This window comes from Narcine bancroftii, chromosome 2, assembly GCF_036971445.1.
Source record: "Narcine bancroftii isolate sNarBan1 chromosome 2, sNarBan1.hap1, whole genome shotgun sequence".
NCBI classification, from domain to species: Eukaryota; Metazoa; Chordata; class Chondrichthyes; order Torpediniformes; family Narcinidae; genus Narcine; species Narcine bancroftii.
In genome coordinates this window covers 331,341,052-331,361,565 of record NC_091470.1, presented here as the reverse complement: position 1 = coordinate 331,361,565, position 20,514 = coordinate 331,341,052, and the positions used below count along the sequence as shown (strand labels likewise).

The following is a 20,514-nucleotide window of genomic DNA, read 5'->3' as shown; positions in this document are numbered from 1 at the left end:
GGAAACATCTTATTTACATCCACTATGTCCAATCCATTCATTATTTGAAATGTTTCCATGAGATCCCCTCTTGTTCTTCTATATTCTAATGAATAGAGTCCAAGAGCTGCTAGGCGTTCCTCGTATGTTAGCCTTCTCATTCCTGGAATCATTCTAGTAAACCTCCTCTGTACCCGCTCCAAACTTGCTATATCCTTTCTAAGATTATGGGGCCCAAAACTGCACACAATGCTGCAAATGAGGTTTCACCAGTGCCCCATAGAGTCTCATCAACACCTCTTTATTCTTAGACACAATCCCCTTTGAAATGAATGCTAACATAGCATTCTTTACTGCTGATCCAATCTGGCGGTCAACTTTCAGTTTATCCTGCACAAGGACCCCCAAGACCCTTGTATTTCTGAGGTTTGAATTTTCTCCCCACCCAAATAATAATCTGACTGTTTATTTCCTCTACCAAAATGCACAACCATACATTTCTCAATATTATATCTCATCTGCCATTTCTTAGCCCATTCTCCTAAGCTGTGCAAGTCTCTGCAAGCTTTCGATTTCTTCTACACTTCATACTCTACCAGCTATCTTGGTGTCATCTGCAAACTTTGCCACAAAACCATTTAATCCATAATCTAAACCATCAATATAGAAACACAACTAGTAACAGGCAACCAACCAAAATAGGATCTGGTTTATTCCCACCCTTTGCTTCCTGCTCTACCCAATCGATTATCTTTCCTATAATTCCGTAGGCTCTCTTCTTATTAAGCAGCCTCTTATGTGGCATCTTATCGAAGGACTTTTGAAAATCCAAATACACAACATCCACAGCCTCTCCCTTGTCCAACCTGCTTGAGATTTCCTCAAAAAATTCCATTAGGTTGGTCAGGCAGGATTGTCCCTTCATGAAACCATGTTGGCTTGGACCCATCATGCATGCCATGCACCTCAAAGTATTCCATAACCTCATTCTTGAGGATCGATTCCAATATCTTTCCAACTACCGAAGTTGGACTAATAGGCCTATAATTTCCTTTTTGCTGCCTCCCTCCTTTCTTAAACAGCAGAACTACATTTGTGACCTTCCAATCCTTGGGAACCATTCCAGAGTCTATTTATTTCTGGAAAATCAATTTCAATGCCTCTACAATCTCCAAGATCACCTTCTTCAGAACCCGTGGTTGCACCTCATTCAGTCTCAAACACTTTTAGACCATTCAACTTACTAAGGATTCTCTCTCTTGTAATCCTGATTGTACTTAATTCTATTTCCAGAGACCTTTAAATATCAGGTATATTGCTACTGTCCTCCACAGTGAAGACTGACACAAAATATCCATTTAGTTCCTCTGCCATCTCTTTGTTACCCATTATAATTTCTCCAGCTTCATTTTCAATTGGCCTTATACCTACCCTGGTCTCTCTTTTACTTTTTATATATTTGAATAAACTCTTAGAATCCTTTTCTATGCTATTTGCCAATTTCCTTTCATAATTCATCTTTTCTTTCCTAATGACTTTCTTTGTCTCTCCAAGTTTTTAAAAATGTCCCAGCCCTCTGTTTTTCCAGTATTTTTTTGGTGCCCTGTATGCCCTCCCTTTTGCTTTTGTTTTAGCTTTAATCTCTCTGGTTAGCCACATCTGCATCATTTTACCATTCATAATTTTCCTTTTTCTTGGAATATATCTATCCTGTGCTTTCTTTATTTCTTGTAGAAATATCAACCAATTCTGTTCTGCCGTCCCCCCCATCTAGCTTACTTTTCCAGTCAACTTGGACCAGTTTCTCTCTCATACCACTAATTCCCTTTGATCCACTGAAATATTAACAGATCTGATATCATTTTTTCCCTTTCAAATTGGAAGCTGAACTCTATTATGTTGTGTTCACTACTTCCTAAGGGCCCCACAACCTTTAAATCCCTAATCACCTCAGGTTCATCACACATCACCCAATCCAAAACCGCTGATCCTCTGGTGGGCTGATCGACTAGCTGCTCCAAAAAGCCATCCTTTAGGGATTCTAAAAATTTTCTCCTGAGATCCTGTACCTTCCTGACATTCCCAATCCCCTTGCCCATAATTATCTTGAGATTCTTCTTCTGACACATTTTTTCTATTTCCAACTGCATCTTACAGTCCACTTCCCAGCTGTTCTTTGGGGACCAGCAAGTAAGGTCTTTTTAACCCTTGCCATTTTTTATTTCAACCCATAAAGATTCCACAATTTCTGTTCAAAATCCCTTCTTTCGAGTGATTTATCATTAGGGCCACGCTACCCCCTCTACCTATCTTTCCTATACAAGGTGTAACCCTGTATATTCAGTTCCCAATCACATCCCTCATTCAGCCATGGTAATCTACTCAGTCTGCAAGAAGGAACTATCTCAAAATCTTCCATGGGTTAGCAATTTTGTAGATTAACTACAGAACTGTTGTATTTGTTTGAGCTTCTATCTTGAAGACATTACCACATTTTTCATGTCATTCAGTCTCATTTCACAATTCAATCCTTGTACTTGATAAAAGAAATGGCAGAGAGTTTAATCCAAGCAAATGTCAAATGCAAAGAGAAAGAACACAATTAGCAGCAGGAACCTCAAAAGCACTGATATAGATTTGGGGTCCAATTCCATTGCTTCCTGAAAGTGGCCATGCAAGTAGCTAGGGTGGTAAAGAAGGCATATGGCATGCTCGTCAACTTTATTGGGTCACTGAGCAGAGAGTAAGGAAGCCATGTTGTGCTACATAAAGCTTTGCTTCGGCTGTATTTGGAGTATTGTGAGCAATTCTGGTTGCCTTTAATGGAGACTTTGAAAATGTAGGGAATAGAAAGATATGGATCATGCATAGACAGAAGAGATTTAGTTTAATTTGGCATTATATTCAGCGCAGATATTGTGGGCCAAAGGACACATTCCTCATGTGTGGCAGTGTACAGTAGTGCTGTCTCATAGCTTGGCAAGGTATAGTTCAAAGGATCTGCTAGAATTTAGCTTTTCCCATAGTTAGCATTAAATGATTCAACTCCCAGACTAGACATTGCTACAAGAGCCTTTATTCTCCTTTACACATCTACCTCACCATAGATTTATACAGCCATGCTTGTACCATAACGTACCTGTTGACAGTAGATCTGTGCAGTAATACATGGCCAGTCTTGGTACGGCAGACCACACTGTTGGGTTTGAACTTTCCCTCTTTTGTGACTTTCCCATGTCTCAGCTACAAAGAAAACATGAGGAAAAGGAACAGTAACAGATGGCCAGCTGGGATCCAAAGCATAGACCAAAAATGCAGAACTACTCAGCATGACAAGCTGCATCTGTGTAAAGAGAAAGAGAGTCAATGTTTCAGGTCAGAGACCCAGAATTTCTCTTCCCACAGACCTGGCGAGTAGTTCTAACATTTGTGACTTTTACATTTACATTTTCAGCAGTTTTTTTTCCCACGGATACAAACCATGAGAAAATAATAGAAAAAACTCAAACGGTCAGACAGCACCGATGAAAAGGGAAGCCATATGATCAATCTTTGACTTCAAATATTGATCTTCTTTCCATACCCATTGCCTGACCTGCTGAGTTTTCCTAGCATGTGCAGTTTTTTTTTTGATTTTCAATTACCATCAAAAGAGTAGTTAAACCATTAGGTTTGTTGCACCTGGGTCTGCAGCAACTGGTGAGGGAACCCCTACTCAACCTACCTGTCACAGATCTTCAGTAAGTAGATGATCTTGACCACCTCCAGTGGTCCTAAGCTTCAGCCAATTTGATTCACTCCATGTGGAATCAATAAATGACTAAAAGGCATTGGATACAAAGGCAATGGACCCCATCAACATTCTGGCAATGGTATTAAAGGCCTGCTCCAGAACTGCCATACCCTTGACCAAGCTGTTCCAGCTAAGTTACAACACTGGCATCCACCCAAATAGGTGGAAAATTGACCAGGTATCCCTTGTCCACTAAAAGCAGAGCAAATCCAACCCAGCCAATTACTGCCCCATTAGTCTACTCTCAAACATCACCAACATAATGGAAGGGATAATCAAAGGGGTCATCAAACAGCACTTGCTTAACGACAACCAGTTAGACGACAAGACATAGCAGCAGAAATGTGCCATTCAGCCCATCAAGTCTGCCCACCATTCAATCTTGAGCCCCAGTGTCTGGCCTTCTCCCTGTAACCTTTGATACCCTGGCTAATTAAGAACCTATCAATATGCCCAATGACTTGGCCTTCACAATGGTCTTTGGCAAAGAAATACCATGGATTCAATGCCCGCTCCAGATGCGACTTCACCCACAACCTGTATAATTGAAATAAAACTTCCCTATTCTTAAACTTCGCAATAAAGGCAATCAATGGCATTTGTCAGATATACCTGCTATTTTAGGAATTAGGGACTAGAACCTCAACTTTACTCATTTACAGTCTCCTTCCAGTAGGAATATAATGCCCCTTTTAGACTCTTCTTGCCAAAGTACATGGCCTCACACTTTTCCTGCATTAAACTCTATTTGCCAGGCCAAAGGCCAATCACAATATTTGTTGTAGGTCCACGTCTAATCGGTTATGGAACATGCATTCAAGACCATTTTAGATTAAATAAAGAACACAAAGGATAAACCACGTCTCGTGTGAGTGTGTTCTACAGTGGGAGGAATATCCAACAAATTGGCGACAAGGGTCAAAATAAATGTTATCCCACACTAGAACAGAAGATTTTAAACTGAAACTACAACGACCTTAAGCTGCTGAAACTCATTCACAATGAAACAAAGGAGAGGCCAAAAATACGGAAGGACGTTTTGAAGAGTACAAGGAATCAGAAAACTGGGATGAGTACATTGAAAGACTCAATTTGTTCTTTACTGCCCAGGAAATAAGAGATAGAAAGGGCAATTTAAGAAAAAAGGCAACATTTCTAAGCAGGACATATAGCCTGATAAAATCTCTAGTAGCACCCGCAAGCCCATATTCTATGGTGTATAAAACTTTGTGTGCCCCAGTGGCAGTAAATTTGTCCTCAAGACCAATAGTGATGGCAGAAAGATACCAGTTTGGACTAAAAAGCAGGAACCAGGCAAATCTATGAACCAATATACAGATGAATTGCACAGATTATTGAAAACCTGTGAATTTAGAAGATTCTTAAATAAAGTCTTAAGGACATGCTGGTCATCGTTTTGGCTCAACAACGATAACTGAGTAAAAGACGATTAGACATTGATGCTGCATATGAAAAAAGCACTGAGTTTCAAAATGGCCCAGCTGCAACCAGGGTATTATACAAGGAAAGCAGCGGGAGCATCAAGAAAATGGAATGCCAAGAATGTTTCCGCTGCCGAAAAAGTAATCACAATATGGGTAAATATTTCCTCAAAAAAGCCAAATGTTACATAGGCTACAAAGAGGGGCACATTAAGTCCAGATGCCCAAAGAAAAGGGAAAATAGGGAAATCAGAAGATGACAAATAAAACATGCAAGGTGAGGAACCTCAAGGAGGAAGAGGAAAATTCAGACAAAAGTCTTAGCAACGACCCAAGTGACTCTGAAGAAGACAAGGCGATAGAAGTAATGCAAGTTAATAATGTGACAAACTGCAATTCAAAAATCTTGATTCCCGTTAGCATTAACAACGAACCAGTTCAGATGGAACTGGACACTGGGGTCATGTGTCCTTAATGCCAAAGAGCTTAAAAACAAGATTATTACCCGATCTCAAGGTAGGACTGTTAAAAACAGTCACTGGAGAAAAAAAAATCAAAGTACTGGGAAAATCCAAGATAGATGTTGAATATAAAGGACAGACATCCAAAAGATGACCCCTTTACATCGTTGACACAAGGGGCCCTCTTTGTTTGGAAAAGATTGGATGTCACAAATCCAATTGGATTGGAAGGACACTGGGACAATAAAAAATGTACAGACTGAACAAGAACAAAAATCAAAGCAGGAGCAAGTGAGCCAAATGTACCAGATAGTATTTGGAAAAAGTCCTGGGGAAAATCCAAGGAACCCAGGCCAGACTGCACTTGAAACCAGAGGCCAACATCAATTTCTTCAAACCAAGGACAGTTCCTTTTGCAATGAAAAAGGGAAATCGAAGCTGAACTCAACAGACTGGAAAATGAAGGAATCATTGAGAAACTGAAATACAGTGATTGGGCCGCCCCGATAGTTCCTGTTACAAAACCCAATTGTGAAATTTGAATTTGTGATCACCATTAATCAAGCTCTGCAAGTATCCCAATATCCAATTCCCAGAAACAGAACAAATAGAAGGATTGATCAACAAGATAGAAAAGGCCACAGCCATTAATCAAGAGCAACTTCGACATTTGCCAATTACAGCAAAAACTATCAGTAAAGAGATATGAAATGAGGCGACCCTATCAAAGGTCCTGGACTTCATGTTAAATGGATGGCCCGAAGCCAAGAGGATTAGGCCCAAATTAAAACTTTATTATATGCGACGCAACAAGATATTCATTGAAGAGGGTTGTTTCTTGTGGGGAACAAGAACAATCATTCCAAAGAAATAGCAAGCAATCGTGCTAGCACGATTTGAGTGATGTCTCAACAGTAACTACCCAAGCTCTAGTGTCAGCTGAAAATTTCCCCGGAAAGACCAAAAGGCTCTTCTGAAAAGTCAAAAAGTCAAGAACTCCACAACAATCATCCAGGAATGGTCCGAATGAAGTCCCTAGTGCGCATGCATGTCTGGTGGCCATCAATAGACATGGACATTGAACAGACTGTGAGAAGAGGTCATATTTGCCATGAAATGCAACTTAAAGCATGCCAAGCCAAAGCTAACCCCTGGAAATGGCCTTCACACCCCTGGCACCAAATTCACATTGATTTCACTGGTCCATTTATGGGCGAAAACTTTCTGATTGTAGTGGATGCACACTCCAAATGGACTAACGTATCCCAAATGCAGACAACAACAGCAGAAAAAACTATTGAGACACTAAGGAGTACTTTCACAATGCACTGTTTGCCAATAGAACTGGTCTCCAACAATGGACCACAATTTGTGTCTGTTTTCAAGCAATTTCTGCTAAAAAAAACCTAATACAAAGTACATATTATCGGCACTCTATCATCCGAGTACCAATGGAGAGTGGAATGCTTTATACAGACTTAAAAAAGCCATGAAGGTCCAGAAGTCTCAAATATAACATGGCATCACAGGATCGCAAATTTTGTGTTATCATACAGGACAGCCCTGCACTCTACAACAAAATGCACACCGGCAGAACTAATGTTTGGATGCAACTTGAGAACCATACTCTCCACGGTACTCCCAAACATGGGGCTTCGCATCCAGCAATCAGCATCTCTTGGTAAACCAACCAGAACTCTAGAAGTTGGACAACAAGTATCGGTGGGAGATTACCGAGACAATAAAGAAACATGGATAATAAAAGAGTGCTTCTCAAGATATTGGCCTCGTGTTCATATTCTGTACTGGTGGGAGAAATGATAAGGAAATCGCACAATTGAGAGCAATAGATATCCCAGGGTCCATTTCCAACATACACAATCTCTTTAACACACCAGATCCAGAGGTGGTTTATGGCAACAAGGACACGTTGAATCTGACCCCATTACTGGTTCTAGAGATATCCTTGCCATTGAGTGATGTCTCAACAGTAACTACCCAAGCTCTAGTGTCAGCTGAAAATTTCCCCGGAAAGACCAAAAGGCTCTTCTGAAAAGTCAAAAAGTCTTCTAAATCTTCCATTGCCAAGATCTAAACATGAGATGTGTCCTCCGTTACATTTGAAGGACCATGTCCCATGATTGATTGAGAAGTACCATGCTTAGTAATTTACCTGTTGCCACTGACTTATATTGTTGGCATTTTTCGTCTAGTTTTAGATTTTTTGCTTTTTTTTGGGGGGGGGGGGGGGGGGAAGTGCTGTGGAACACGCATGCATATGACATCAGATAACAGCTTTGTATTGTTGGACATAGTAGAATCATTTTAGATTAAATAAAGTACACAAAGGAGTAACTATGTCTCGTGTGAGTGTGTTCTACAGTGGGAGGAAAATACAATGTAATCTATATCCTATACCCAAGTTGCCATAATGACCCTCGCACACCATTTTCAACCTTTGCTAACCTAACATCCCATCTGATTATAAATTCCCGATGTACAAGTCCTTTTATTGCTTCACTCTACCCTCTCACTCATCTCCTTTCATTTTATCCCCTCTCCCATGTCCACTCATGAAAGTGCAACTTTCAGTTGGTCAAGTCGGGCTCAGAACTCCCTCCCACACTTCACCCCTTCCTGCAAATGTTCCATCTGTGTGCATTTTGTCACCCCAATAATTGCCTTCCTTCATGGTTGAGCATCTATTTCTTTATGCAAATGTGACAATTAAATAATGCAATCAATTATGTAACCACATGTAGTCAAATTAAACCCAAGGAAATAAATTCTCACCTGGATGAGGTTGGGGTATAGGCCAGCCAATAGCACCCCCTTAATTAGCTCTTCTTCTTCACTGTATTGGTTGCACAGGGAGGACAAAGATGTACAGTCTGAAGGATCAGACACCAGGAAAGCATTATAAACATTTTCAGAGAATTGTAGAATCAATCCTGGACGAAAAGAAAGTGAGAGAAAATAATAAAAATAGATTGAACTTCCAGAATTGTAGAATGACCTCAAATAAGAGCAACTAAAAACGCAATGAAAGTAAAAGTAAACAATTACAAATATCCCAAACAGAAATACAGGTATCAGCCTTTGAGACCATGGAGACTGGTGTTGCTTCTTCCCTTTTCATTCTACACTTGCCTAACTTTTCATCAGTTTGACTCAAATTTCAATATTTTGTCTTATACGCTACATATTCCTGCCCGACTGACGTCATTATTTTTCTTGGCACTCTTACCATAAGCTCTACTGAAGCATTACTGAAGACAGTGTTCCAAATGAAGACTGACTTGCTGACACAGCGAGAAACTTTGAACGACTTGAGAAACTGATAAATATATGCCAGCTGTGATTTGAGATGCAGATTTATTGCAACATATCCTGCATTAATAAACTGTCTTTACTCACAGCCAGGACTTGGGAACTTCTGACATCTCCCAAAAGAACAAACATAAGAAAGTCAATAAAAGAGCCTGCCAAAGCATACAGTGCAATAGTCGATGTCTCCACTGCTGGACTTTTTTTCCCCAATCACCCAACCTACCATGAACAAAACGGAGACTTGGTGCATATAGCATATTCTCCTCCAGATATTCTTTTTTGGAGTCTGCATCCCGCTCCCGCAATACTTTCTTCCAACCTTCAACAGCTTTAATAAACACCATGTGATCACTTCGGCTCTCCCCACTTAGGCGTGCTTTAGCCTGAAGGACAAATCAAAACCAAAGTTCACACGGGATCTTGGTGGACTAGAAAATCTGTGATTACTCTTTGTAGAGCAGAACGAAGGGGAGCTTTAGCAGCCACTTAACATTATGAAGGGTATTTATAGAGTTGATAAGATGAAATGCTACACCCATCAGAGAATTTCATGTTATTTAGTTAAATAAAAACATGAGGAGTGACAAGTTGAACACAATCTGCTGGAGGAACTCAGCATCAGTGGGAGTAAAAGAATGGTTGATGTTTATTGATGAAGGGTTTCAGATCAAGACTGACTATTCTTGTTCACCCACTGATGCTGTTCAGCCCACTGAGTTTCTCCAACAGATTGTGTTTAACTTCAGATTCCAAGTTCTGTAGGCTCCAGGGGAGATGAGTAGATTTCTTTTTATGTATTTTACATTAATCTAAAAATGCAATACTTCAAAACAGCCAGATAATTCCAAGTAATGATCTGGTAAAGTTTGAATGACTTCCAACACATTAATATTTTTCCTTAACACAGTACTCCAGATGTCACCTCACAACTATCTAACATAACCAAAGCCCAACTCCCCTAAGTTTGCCTTCAATTCCCTCTAGCAGTAAACAGTTACATCTCTTCAGCCTCCTAATTACCAACAGCCCTTGCATATTAGCCTTTCCCAAATTTTTGTGGCTGTGGGGCTGTGTGCAGTGTCTCAAGGGTGTTACATTCCTTGCTTCTCGTGTGTTTAACACCTGGACTTAAATACAGAGACTATGGTTTGCAAATTTGCTGACAAAATCAAAATTAGTTGTGCAGTTGAATTAAAAAAGAAAGTGTGAGGCCTCAGGAAGTTATCAATAAATTTGTCAAATGAGTACAAAAGAGGTAATGAAATTTAGTCTGGAGTTTTTAAGAAAAGCATTTGAGAAGGATGGAGATGACAAGGAAATACTTGATTAATGATAGGATGCCGTAACATAGAGAAACAGAATAATCTTGGAGTGCACTTCTACAGATACATGAACATAGTAGGACAACGTGATAAATTGGTTAAAATTCAAGTGGATTATTTTACTGACCACAGTAAGGAACAATAGAAGGAAGGTCAGGCGAGAACTGTATAAATACAAGCTAGGCTGAACTTAAAGGACCAGATACAGTTCTGATCAGAATCAGAATTTATTGTCTTGAACATATATGTCACAAAATTCGTTGTTTTGGAGCAGCTTTATTGTGCATTACAGGTGGAAAATTGTATTTATGGAAATGAAATTTATAGCAATGTTTAAAAATAAATAAACTGGTGTAAAAGAAGAGAAAGTGTTCGTGGTTCATTGTCCATTCATAAATCTGATGGGAGAGGGGAAGCTACTGTTTTTGTGCCATTGGATGTTCAAAGACCTCAACAATGAAGACGCTGTTTACATCCGGTACCGCACGGATGGCAGTCTCTTCAATCTGAGGCGCCTGCAAGCTCACACCAAGACACAAGAGAAACTTGTCCATGAACTACTCTTTGCAGACGATGCCGCTTTAGATGCCCATTCAGAGCCAGCTCTTCAGCGCTTGACGTCCTATTTTGCGGAAACTGCCAAAATGTTTGGCCTAGAAGTCAGCCTGAAGAAAACTGAGGTCCTCCATCAGCCAGCTCCCCACCGTGACTACCAGCCCCCCCACATCTCCATCGGGCACACAAAACTCAAAACGGTCAACCAGTTTACCTATCTTGGCTGCATCATTTCATCAGATGCAAGGATCGACAACGAAATAGACAACAGACTCGCCAAGGCAAATAGCGCCTTTGGAAGACTACACAAGAGTCTGGAAAAACAACCAACTGAAAAACCTCACAAAGATAAGCGTATACAGAGCCGATGTCATACCCACACTCCTGTTTGGCTCCGAATCATGGGTCCTCTACCGGCATCACCTACGGCTCCTAGAACGCTTCCACCAGCATTGTCTCCGCTCCATCCTCAACATTCATTGGAGCGACTTCATCCCTAACATCGAAGTACTCGAGATGGCAGAGGCCGACAGCATCGAATCCACGCTGCTGAAGATCCAACTGCGCTGGGTAGGTCATGTCTCCAGAATGGAGGACCATCGCCTTCCCAAGATCGTGTTATATGGCGAGCTCTCCACTGGCCACCGTGTCAGAGGTGCACCAAAGAAGAGGTACAAGGACTGCCTAAAGAAATCTCTTGGTGCCTGCCACATTGACCACCGCCAGTGGGCTGATATCGCCTCAAACCGTGCATCTTGGCGCCTCACAGTTCGGCGGGCAGCAACCTCCTTTGAAGAAGACCGCAGAGCCCACCTCACTGACAAAAGTCAAAGGAGGAAAAACCCAACACCCAACCCCAACCAACCAATTTTTCCCTGCAACCGCTGCAACTGTGTCTGCCTGTCCCGCATCGGACTTGTCAGCCACAAACGAGCCTGCAGCTGACGTGGACATTTACCCCCTCCATAAATCTTCGTCCGCGAAGCCAAGCCAAAGAAAGAAGAAGAAGGATATTGGCCTTCAGACTCCTGTACCTCCTTCCTCATGTTGTCATCAGCACATTTGTAGATGGCATTTGAATTGTAACTAGCTACAGTCATAGAGAGTAGAGCAATGGGCTAAGCACACATCCTAGAGGTGCACCTGTGTTGATTGTCAGTGAGGAGGAGACGTTGTTACCGATCCACAGATTGTTCTTCCAATGAGCAAGTCAGAGGTTCAGGTTTTGAAGCTTGCTAACCAGTTCTGAGGGGATGATGGCATTGAAAGCTGATTTGTAATTGACAAAAACCAAGCTGATGTAGTGATGTTGTTATCTAGGTGATCCAGGATGACAGGAAGGATGGAACTTTCTTAGAGATTTACAAGGATGTGAAAGTGATCAAGAATTGTGTATACAGATGGACAGAAAGGCTGGAGGCAAAAGTCCTCTCCCAACAATCACAAACTACACCTCTGACCAAGACTCTTAGTTAGATTCAACCTCAGCTCAGAAAATATGCCATTTAGACCCTGAAAACAAAAAGGAATTAAAAACTCTCCTTATGTTCGCAATTACCTGATTTCCATACCTACCTTCGTAACCTCAGGTCTGTTGAGCAAGCTGTTTACAAATGGATCTCGAGTCAGGCAGGCAACAACCATCAATACAGGGTATAGACAGCGGAAAATGGAGGCCATGATAATTGCTTTTGCCAACCGTGGATCTGTGGAGATGTGGGCCAGACGTTGACCAAGCAATGTAAGAGATTCATCTTCATCTAACACTCCTGTAGTGGAATGTAAAAAGGGAGATAACTCACACATTCATTGACAATGCAGAATTGACTTAGTGCAGACAGTTTGTGGCTAGTTCATCCATGAGATTCAAATGGCAGAGAAGACGCAATAGACCAAATGGCTTAATTCTGCTCCTACGACTTATGGATTTTGATGATCTTCTACAAGTCACTACATTTCCAGCAACAGAAAAAAAAAATCTATCCCAAATTTTCTCCCCCCCTTCCTTGGAACAGTCCTGAAATGAGAACTGATTTCCCAAGTATGGTCATTCCTTGTGGAATGTGACCTTGAAACATCCATTCAATCCTGTGCTTCATTAGCACCAGTTTCCCTTGAAAAGCTGATTTCTCACTTTCACCAACAAAAAAATGCACGATCTCATTTCTAGGATTATAAACCTCAGCTGAGGAACATAGCAGTATTTATAACAACTCAATAAAGTAATATGTACATATAAAAGTTGATCTGGCAATAAGCCGCATATGGTCAACTGAATTCTCCCACTGTATATGCAGTTAAAAAGAGAAAGAAAAGACCACAGGCTCAAGAATTAACTCAAAAATGGCAACTGTGGGACTCATACTTCCAGCCACAACTTACCAGTACTCAAGATGATCCACATTTCAATTCACTCTCTGCAAAGAGGATTTAAAGACTTCAGCAAATGGTTTATTACACAGGAATGGTCATTCAAATAGAGTTGAGACTAATGCCATCAAACTTTGTTACTTCACCAAATGCAAAAAACTTTCCACTTATTCTTTATAGGTTGCAACTCTAAAACCATAAAGATAGGGTTTAAAAAAAATCTAGGTGCATGCACACACCCTGGAGGAAGGGGAGCTGTTAATGGGAACCTTAATCTGTCTTACAACCAATTTAGTACAGAAATGAACTCAAGTTTTGAAACCTCCAGATCTGTATGGCACTCAACAGCTTACTGACCTATTGAGTGCCACAACAAAGGATTTCCTGTAACAAAAATTCTGACAGGCTATCAAAAACCCATTGAACACATGCCTAGTCCCCAGCACTCACCTATCTCCTGTAATATTTGCACTGCCTCATTCACAGCCTTCGATTCTGGACTATTCATTGCTTTAGAAAGAAAATCTGAAGCCTGAAAAATAAAGGGAAGAGATAACTGGGGTAGATTTAAAGACAATTTATATTTGCCCAAGTGAATATTGGCAATCCAGGCCTTGGAGGATTATTGGACCAACTGAAATGCCCCATCTCTATTCCCATCAAATTGCTGTCAATGGTCATCCCTTCATTATCTCTTTCTAGATGACATGGTTTTTGGCTCTCTCCCTCTTCACGACCATTCCGCTCGATTAAAATCGCTGCATGACCCTTCGCTTCAACAAAGCAAACATTGCCTCCTCTGTCACTGTATATTCTTTCTCGATCTCCATTTCTCTTTCGTCCTTAAAGTTGTCAACTTTCAAATTTGTTCAGAATTGTTTGAATGTTTCCAGTATTTTGAGAAGCAGGGCAACTAGAAGAAATAAAATAATTACTACACACCGTAATGTCAGGAATGTGGACCTTGGACTGGACCACAATATTCTCCAGAGGGGTACGCAGGATTTCTGGGATCTGGAAGTCATCCATCTTCTCCAGTCTTTCCTTGCTGAATAGGTGATAGGCATTACCGGGCTGGCAGCGCCCTGCCCGACCACACCGCTGCTTCACGTTTGACTTGGAAATCCAAACAGTGTTGAGGCATGAAACCTGCCATAGAGGAGAGGGGGAGAGAGAGAAAAAAGTAACCTCCATATCACTCCTATTCTGGCCTCCTTCCAATGGCTGCCAATACAGCTCAGAATTAATTTCAAAGTTCTCCTATTTGTCTATAAAGCCCTTAATGGGCTAGCCCCCTCTTATACGATGAATCTCTTAACCCCTTGTTCCACTTCAAGATCCCCTCAGGTCAGCTAACTTGTAGTGCTTGGCTATTCCACGCTCAAATCGTAAACTCAGAGGAGATCGCACATTCACTATTGCAGCTTCTAAACCGTGGAACATTCCTCCATCTATCAATCAACCCTTCCGTCAACTCTTGTATCCAGATTGAAGATGTACTTGCATTTGAGCCCTCTTCATGCACCTGATTGTTACCTTGAGTTCTAACCTCTCAAATTTGTTTTATTCTGTACTTTAAATAGTTGCCTCATTGTGATGTCTTTTTTGATCTATACAGCTTTTTGGTCAACACAAGTTGTCTTAAACGTGCTATCTAAATGAATAAACTAAACTCTATTTTTAGTTGCCCACATAATCGTTTATAAAACTGCACAGCTCATTTAAGTATTAAATACCTAGAATTGGAGTAACATGCAGGTGTTTACACAGTTTATTTCTTGATACAGGCCTCAAACGAATACTTTATGCAGTAGGTTGTTAACTTAGAACTCTGTAGATCTCTGACGCAGTCCATCATCTCCAGATTCCATTGATTCTCAAGATGGGGCATGGGAATATTTTGGAGAGGCTTAAGAATATTTTAGTGGGGATTAGGAATATTTTGGGAAATAATTAAAAAGTTGGTTTGAAATAAATAAACTCGATATGCTGGCATCAAAGCTGTGACTTGGCAACACTGTCAGTACGACACAATTGTGGCAACTTCCAAGTAAAAATCACTTTGTTCTTTTTATTTTCATAACGTGTGTCTTTGCTCTTCTGATGTTTCTCCTATTTTAACTGTTGTTATCCTTGGTTAATATTACAATTATATTTTTTTCTGACTGGTCTTATTATCATCCATTCCAAAATTATCTCACTGGCGACGAGAATTCCAAATTATCTCAACAATCATGTCTCCGCCCATACCCATTTACTTTTTCAGTTCAGTAGTGAGTGAGACCTGTATCTGTACATATCTTTGTACACTAGCCTATTGATGGGGGGGGGGGGGGGGGGGACATCCACCCCAGGCGCCAGCCTGAGGGCCATGCCAAAAATCTGGAAAAAAATAGGACTCCAGAAAGTAAAGCACGAGGCTAGTGCAATTTTAATGCTCTCTTTGCAAGAAAAAAATGTCAGAAACCACACTAGTGTTTTCATGTTTCTTTTAGGGTCAGTATTCTTCCTTTGATACAACCATTACTTTTATTACATTTTTCAATTCTAAGACATAATAAAATATTGATTAATCTGTTTCAGGGAGCTTGTGCTTTTGTATATTCAAAATGAGCAGACCAAGCAAGCAAAAGATTTATCAATATTCAGTGGAGTTCTTGAAGTTTAGGTTTATACCTGCTGTACACGAAGAACGTGCACCTTTTTCTAATTATGGCAACAGACTTTGACAAATAAATCAATGAAAGCAGGCCGTCTTGAAGCTTGTTTGTCGGTAAAATATTCTAACTATGTCAATTCGAAATTGGAATATTTTAAATCACTAAAAGAGAAGTATGAAAATAATTTTTTTAAAAATCACTTCATTTGTTACGTAAACTACAGCCCTGAATTGTTCCCTTGAAGCTCGCTATGAAATTTCTCTGCTGATCACAAAATGTGTAAAGAATCATACGATTGGGGAGGAACTGATTAAACCCGCAATATCATTGTTTCTCAAAACAGTTCAGCAAAAGGATGATAAAGATGTCCAAGCAATGCCATGGAGTAACAGTACTAACTGCAACAGAATAGATGACATGGATCAAGATGTTGAAAAATATCTTATTGAGAAGTTGAAATTATGAAAGTTTTCAATGCAACTGGATGAATCTTCCGTACGGGACACATGAGATATATTGATCAGGAAGAGTTTCAAGAAGAGATGTTTTGTGAATCATTAGAAATAACCATTACTGCAGTTGATATCTACAGCAAGCTCAAAAATTATTTGGATGAAAATGAAATAACAAAAGGAAACATTGTATCTTGTGCTGCAGATGGGGCACCTGCTAAAATGGGTTAAAAAAAAAGGTGTTTAAAATTAATGAAGGATGAAAATCCAAACATGTTGGTTTATGGAACTGTTTGATCTCCTCAACGAGTTTTTGAAGGACAAACCTGTAATGAAGTTCTTGCTAACAACATATGGCAAAGCTTATGTGTGTTACTTGATGGACATTTTTGAGAAACTAAGTATATTGAACAAGCAATTCTAAATAACAAATATAGTGCTTGTTGATGCAAAAATAAAGATATTTGGATTCATGACACTTCTAGAATTATGCCAAAGGAATATTTCTGCAAAAAATTTCAGTCAATTCTATTGGTTGAGTAAGTGTGAGGTAACTAATGCTGCTACAAATGTCATTGTTGACCATTTGAAAATGTAGGTTACAGACTTCAATAATAGATTTTGTGATTTAAAGGCAATGGATTTTCTCTCATGGTAATTCAGCCATTGCTGGTGGACTTATCTGAAGTTCCAGTGCAATACCAAGAGGAGTTATCTGAGTTGCAACATGATGAATCTGTGAAAACTCTGTTCAAAGTGAAAGGAATCATGATGTGGCTGTCTAACGAGATCGAAAAGAAATAGTCAACTCGACTACCTTAGCAAGGGAACTTTTGATACATTTACCATGGTCTTATTTAGTAGAATGTGGCTTCAGTGCTGTTAGCGATTTGCTACAAGCTAAGAGAAACTGACTGGAAATTACAAAATGTGGAGATTTAAGATTGAAACTAACAAAATTAGTCCAAATCAAAAATATCTGCAGCCAGCATCAGGGGTAAGGTTCCCACTGAAGTGAGGACAATTGTTGAATGTGTGTTTGAAATGGTTGACATATTGAAGTAGTTGAATATAAAATGTGTTCCAGTGTATTCCCGGCCTTCATTGCACTGAAATACACTTACAGTAAAATGATTTAATTAGAACTTCTTTTGAATATATAACTTTGTTCTGCTAATGGTGGGGTATACATTTTTTTTTAAATTAAAGTGGGGCCTAGGACAGAAAAGGTTGAGAACCACTGCCATAGTCATTACTGTAAGCTACAATATACCCAAAGTGCATACTCGTGTGGGCAAAAAGTGACGTTATCCATTTGGGAGCACGTAACAAAAAGGCAGGTTATTCGTTAAATGGGAATGAAGTCTGGTGCCTGTGATGTCGCACGCCAGGTAACAACCCTCTGGAGTTTATTTTTGTCCTGAGATGAGGCACCTCCACACCAGGCAGTGATGCAACCAGCCAGAATGCTCTCCACTGTACACCTGTATAAATTTAGAGTCTTTGGTGACATAACGAATCTCCCCAGACACCTCACAAAGTATAGCCGTTTTCAAGCCTTATTTCTGATTGCATCAATGTGGAGGCTCCAGGATAGATCCTCGGAGATGTTGACACCCAGAAAATTGAAGTTCTTGACCCTCTCCACTACTGAGACTGTGATGAGGACCAGGTCATGTTCCCCTAACTTTCTCCTGAAGTCCCACAATCATTTCCTTGGTTTTGCTGATATTGAGAGTTATCTACTGAGGATAAAATACCAAAGTAGAAATCGGATGCCTGGATAAATAATCTGGATTCAAGATCTGAAATCAATTTGTAAAAGAAATGTGGAACAAAGAACAGGAACCTTGTAACCTAGACTTTTACAAACTGATTCATGTGTTCTATGAGGAAGAAAACCTGGTCTCCTGAACCAAACTAGATCATAAATGGTTTCAATGTGCCAATACTCAGCTGTGTTCAGAAAAGCCATAACAAGCTTCAATATGGCCATATGAATCAGAACGAACAAGTTGGGAGCCAATAAATGCCAGTGATGTCTAGATTCTTTGAATGAAAAAAAAACTACTGGGAAAACTCAAGTCAGGAAGCATCAGTAGAAAGAGAAACAGTCAATAATTTGGATCCAAGGCATGAGATCCAAAACCATGTCCTCGCTCCAGAACCATTTGCTTCACTTCAGAATGCATCACCATTCTGAAGTGAAACAAATAAATGTCATCAAAATTTAGAAGGAATCCATAGCATACGTTACCCGCAGCATCTTGGAAAGTGCATCTAATCCCATGCTTAGATGGACTTTAAGATTGCCATAAACGGAAACCCCTTTTGCTGTTTTTGTGATTTATCCCAAGGCTCCCCTAATCCATTGACAATACAATCTACAGAAAGCTTGACATGGCTTTCAAGCAGCCCCTGTTCCCCATGACTGAAGAATTGTCAGAAAGCTAATTCAGGTATCGGAACCAGGATTTGAGATGTTGCTAAGGGGAAGAAGGGCTCCCTAAGGGTCTTGGGTGCTGAAGGCCTCCTGAGGTTTGGATCTGGAGCTTGGGTTGCTGATGGTTTGAAATTGGATCTGTGTGGCTACGGAGGCAGCAGAAGCACTGGAGACAAATCCACAGGCACTCAGCGTCTCCGAAGGGACTTCCTTTTGCTGCTCTTTCTCCTCTTGTTGGTGACGCCCGGCAATGATCATGGTGACTCTCTTATTTGCCTCAAGCCAAACAAAAATTGAAGTACATCATGTACAGGCAGTCCCCTTCTGGTACGCAAGACATCAATAGAACAAGAGTAAGTGTTAACTTTTAATCGTGATCTTTTTTCTTTTTTTACATGAAAAAGTTAAATATACTATAAACATGTGACTGACGCAAAAAAAAACTAAATAAGAACCGTATGCACCTTTTCCGACTTACGTACAAATTTGACAAAGACAGATTTAGGAATGGAATTTGTTCGTAACTGGGGACTGCCTGTATATGACATTTTAATATATTGTTATGTGACAAGGAAGGGAACTTTTGAACACTTGATTTTGATTGGGTGGCTCTAATACTAGTTTGTTCCTGCAAATCTCTAAAAGAGCCAGAAAATTCTAGGTTTGCACACAAACCCATAAAGAAAATTGAATATACAACAGTACAAAGAAATTATAATCAAGGTTACCTTTGTCCTCAAATCATAGCGCTGCTCTTTGTGACACCCTGTGTCAACAACATGCACAATATCATCAATAGTTATTGAGGTCTCTGCAATGTTTGTTGCCAGAACTATCTTCCTCATTCCGGGAGGTGGCTGTTGGAAGATTTCTTGTTGATCCGTTACAGGGATATTGGAGTGAACTATGAGGAAAAAAAAGTAACTACTATTCAAACACCTCAGCTTATCTCTTTGAAACTTTTTAAAGTGCTTTGGGTAATAATGATTGCTCTAAAGTGCAGTGATGTGTATTATGTAGACAAAGTCAGTTGGGAATTTGCACCCCAACTCTGAGAAAACCACAGTAAAGTGAAACGTCAATAATCTTGGTCTTTATCTTTTGGTAAAGTCCATGGAGTGGTGAAACATTTCAAATCAAGATCACTTTTGTCCTCTACAAAATTTAAAATCCAAGGCCAGAAATAACTTAATAACAAAAGCAAACAAGTCAAAAAGGATTTTCTTCACTAAAAGTGGAAAATATGTGGTGCTGGGGAGAGCAAGGAAGATTACCACAATATAGAGCAAATATCAGCTGGAAATTTGGAAGAAAAACGGCAGACAGAGTTTAAACCAAACAAGTATTAAATTTTGGGAGGTCAAATAGAAAGATCCTTAGGAGGGCTGATGTACAGAGAGATCTTGGGGTATAAGTCTATTGCTCTCTAAAAGTGGCAAAGCAAGAGCATGGTAAAGGTGCAGTGTGACACACCTGCCTTCATCTGTTGGGTATTGAGTTGGGAAGTCATATTGCAACTGTGTAAAACTTTTGGAGATTTGTGTATAGTTCTGGTCATGGAGGTTCACCAGAAGGTTGTCCGAATGGGAGGGATTTTGCTGCAAGGTCAACCTTAGATTTTTTTCTGGAGCATCAGTCGTAAACCTGAGCCAGTGGAAGCATTCAAAATCATGGGAAGAACAGATAGAGGTCTATAGTCAGAGCTTT

General features: G+C 40.1%; 1 protein-coding gene across 7 annotated transcripts in view; it reads right to left on the bottom strand.

Annotated features, from left to right (window-relative positions):
* Positions 1–20,514, bottom strand: part of dhx30 (DEAH (Asp-Glu-Ala-His) box helicase 30) — a 138,710-nt gene that overhangs the window by 79,745 nt on the left and 38,451 nt on the right. For all 7 annotated transcript variants that reach the window (XR_011352462.1, XR_011352463.1, XM_069922080.1 and 4 more), the window contains 7 exons: positions 19,536–19,711; positions 14,195–14,401; positions 13,703–13,784; positions 12,458–12,651; positions 9,229–9,388; positions 8,469–8,626; positions 3,119–3,222 (listed from right to left, as the gene is read on the bottom strand). Coding sequence is in view for 5 of the 7 variants with exons in the window: in XM_069922080.1 (XP_069778181.1) it covers positions 3,119–3,222; positions 8,469–8,626; positions 9,229–9,388; positions 12,458–12,651; positions 13,703–13,784; positions 14,195–14,401; positions 19,536–19,711 (1,081 nt within the window). In the remaining 2 variants the exon portion in view is untranslated. The remainder of the gene's footprint in view (positions 1–3,118; positions 3,223–8,468; positions 8,627–9,228; positions 9,389–12,457; positions 12,652–13,702; positions 13,785–14,194; positions 14,402–19,535; positions 19,712–20,514) is intronic.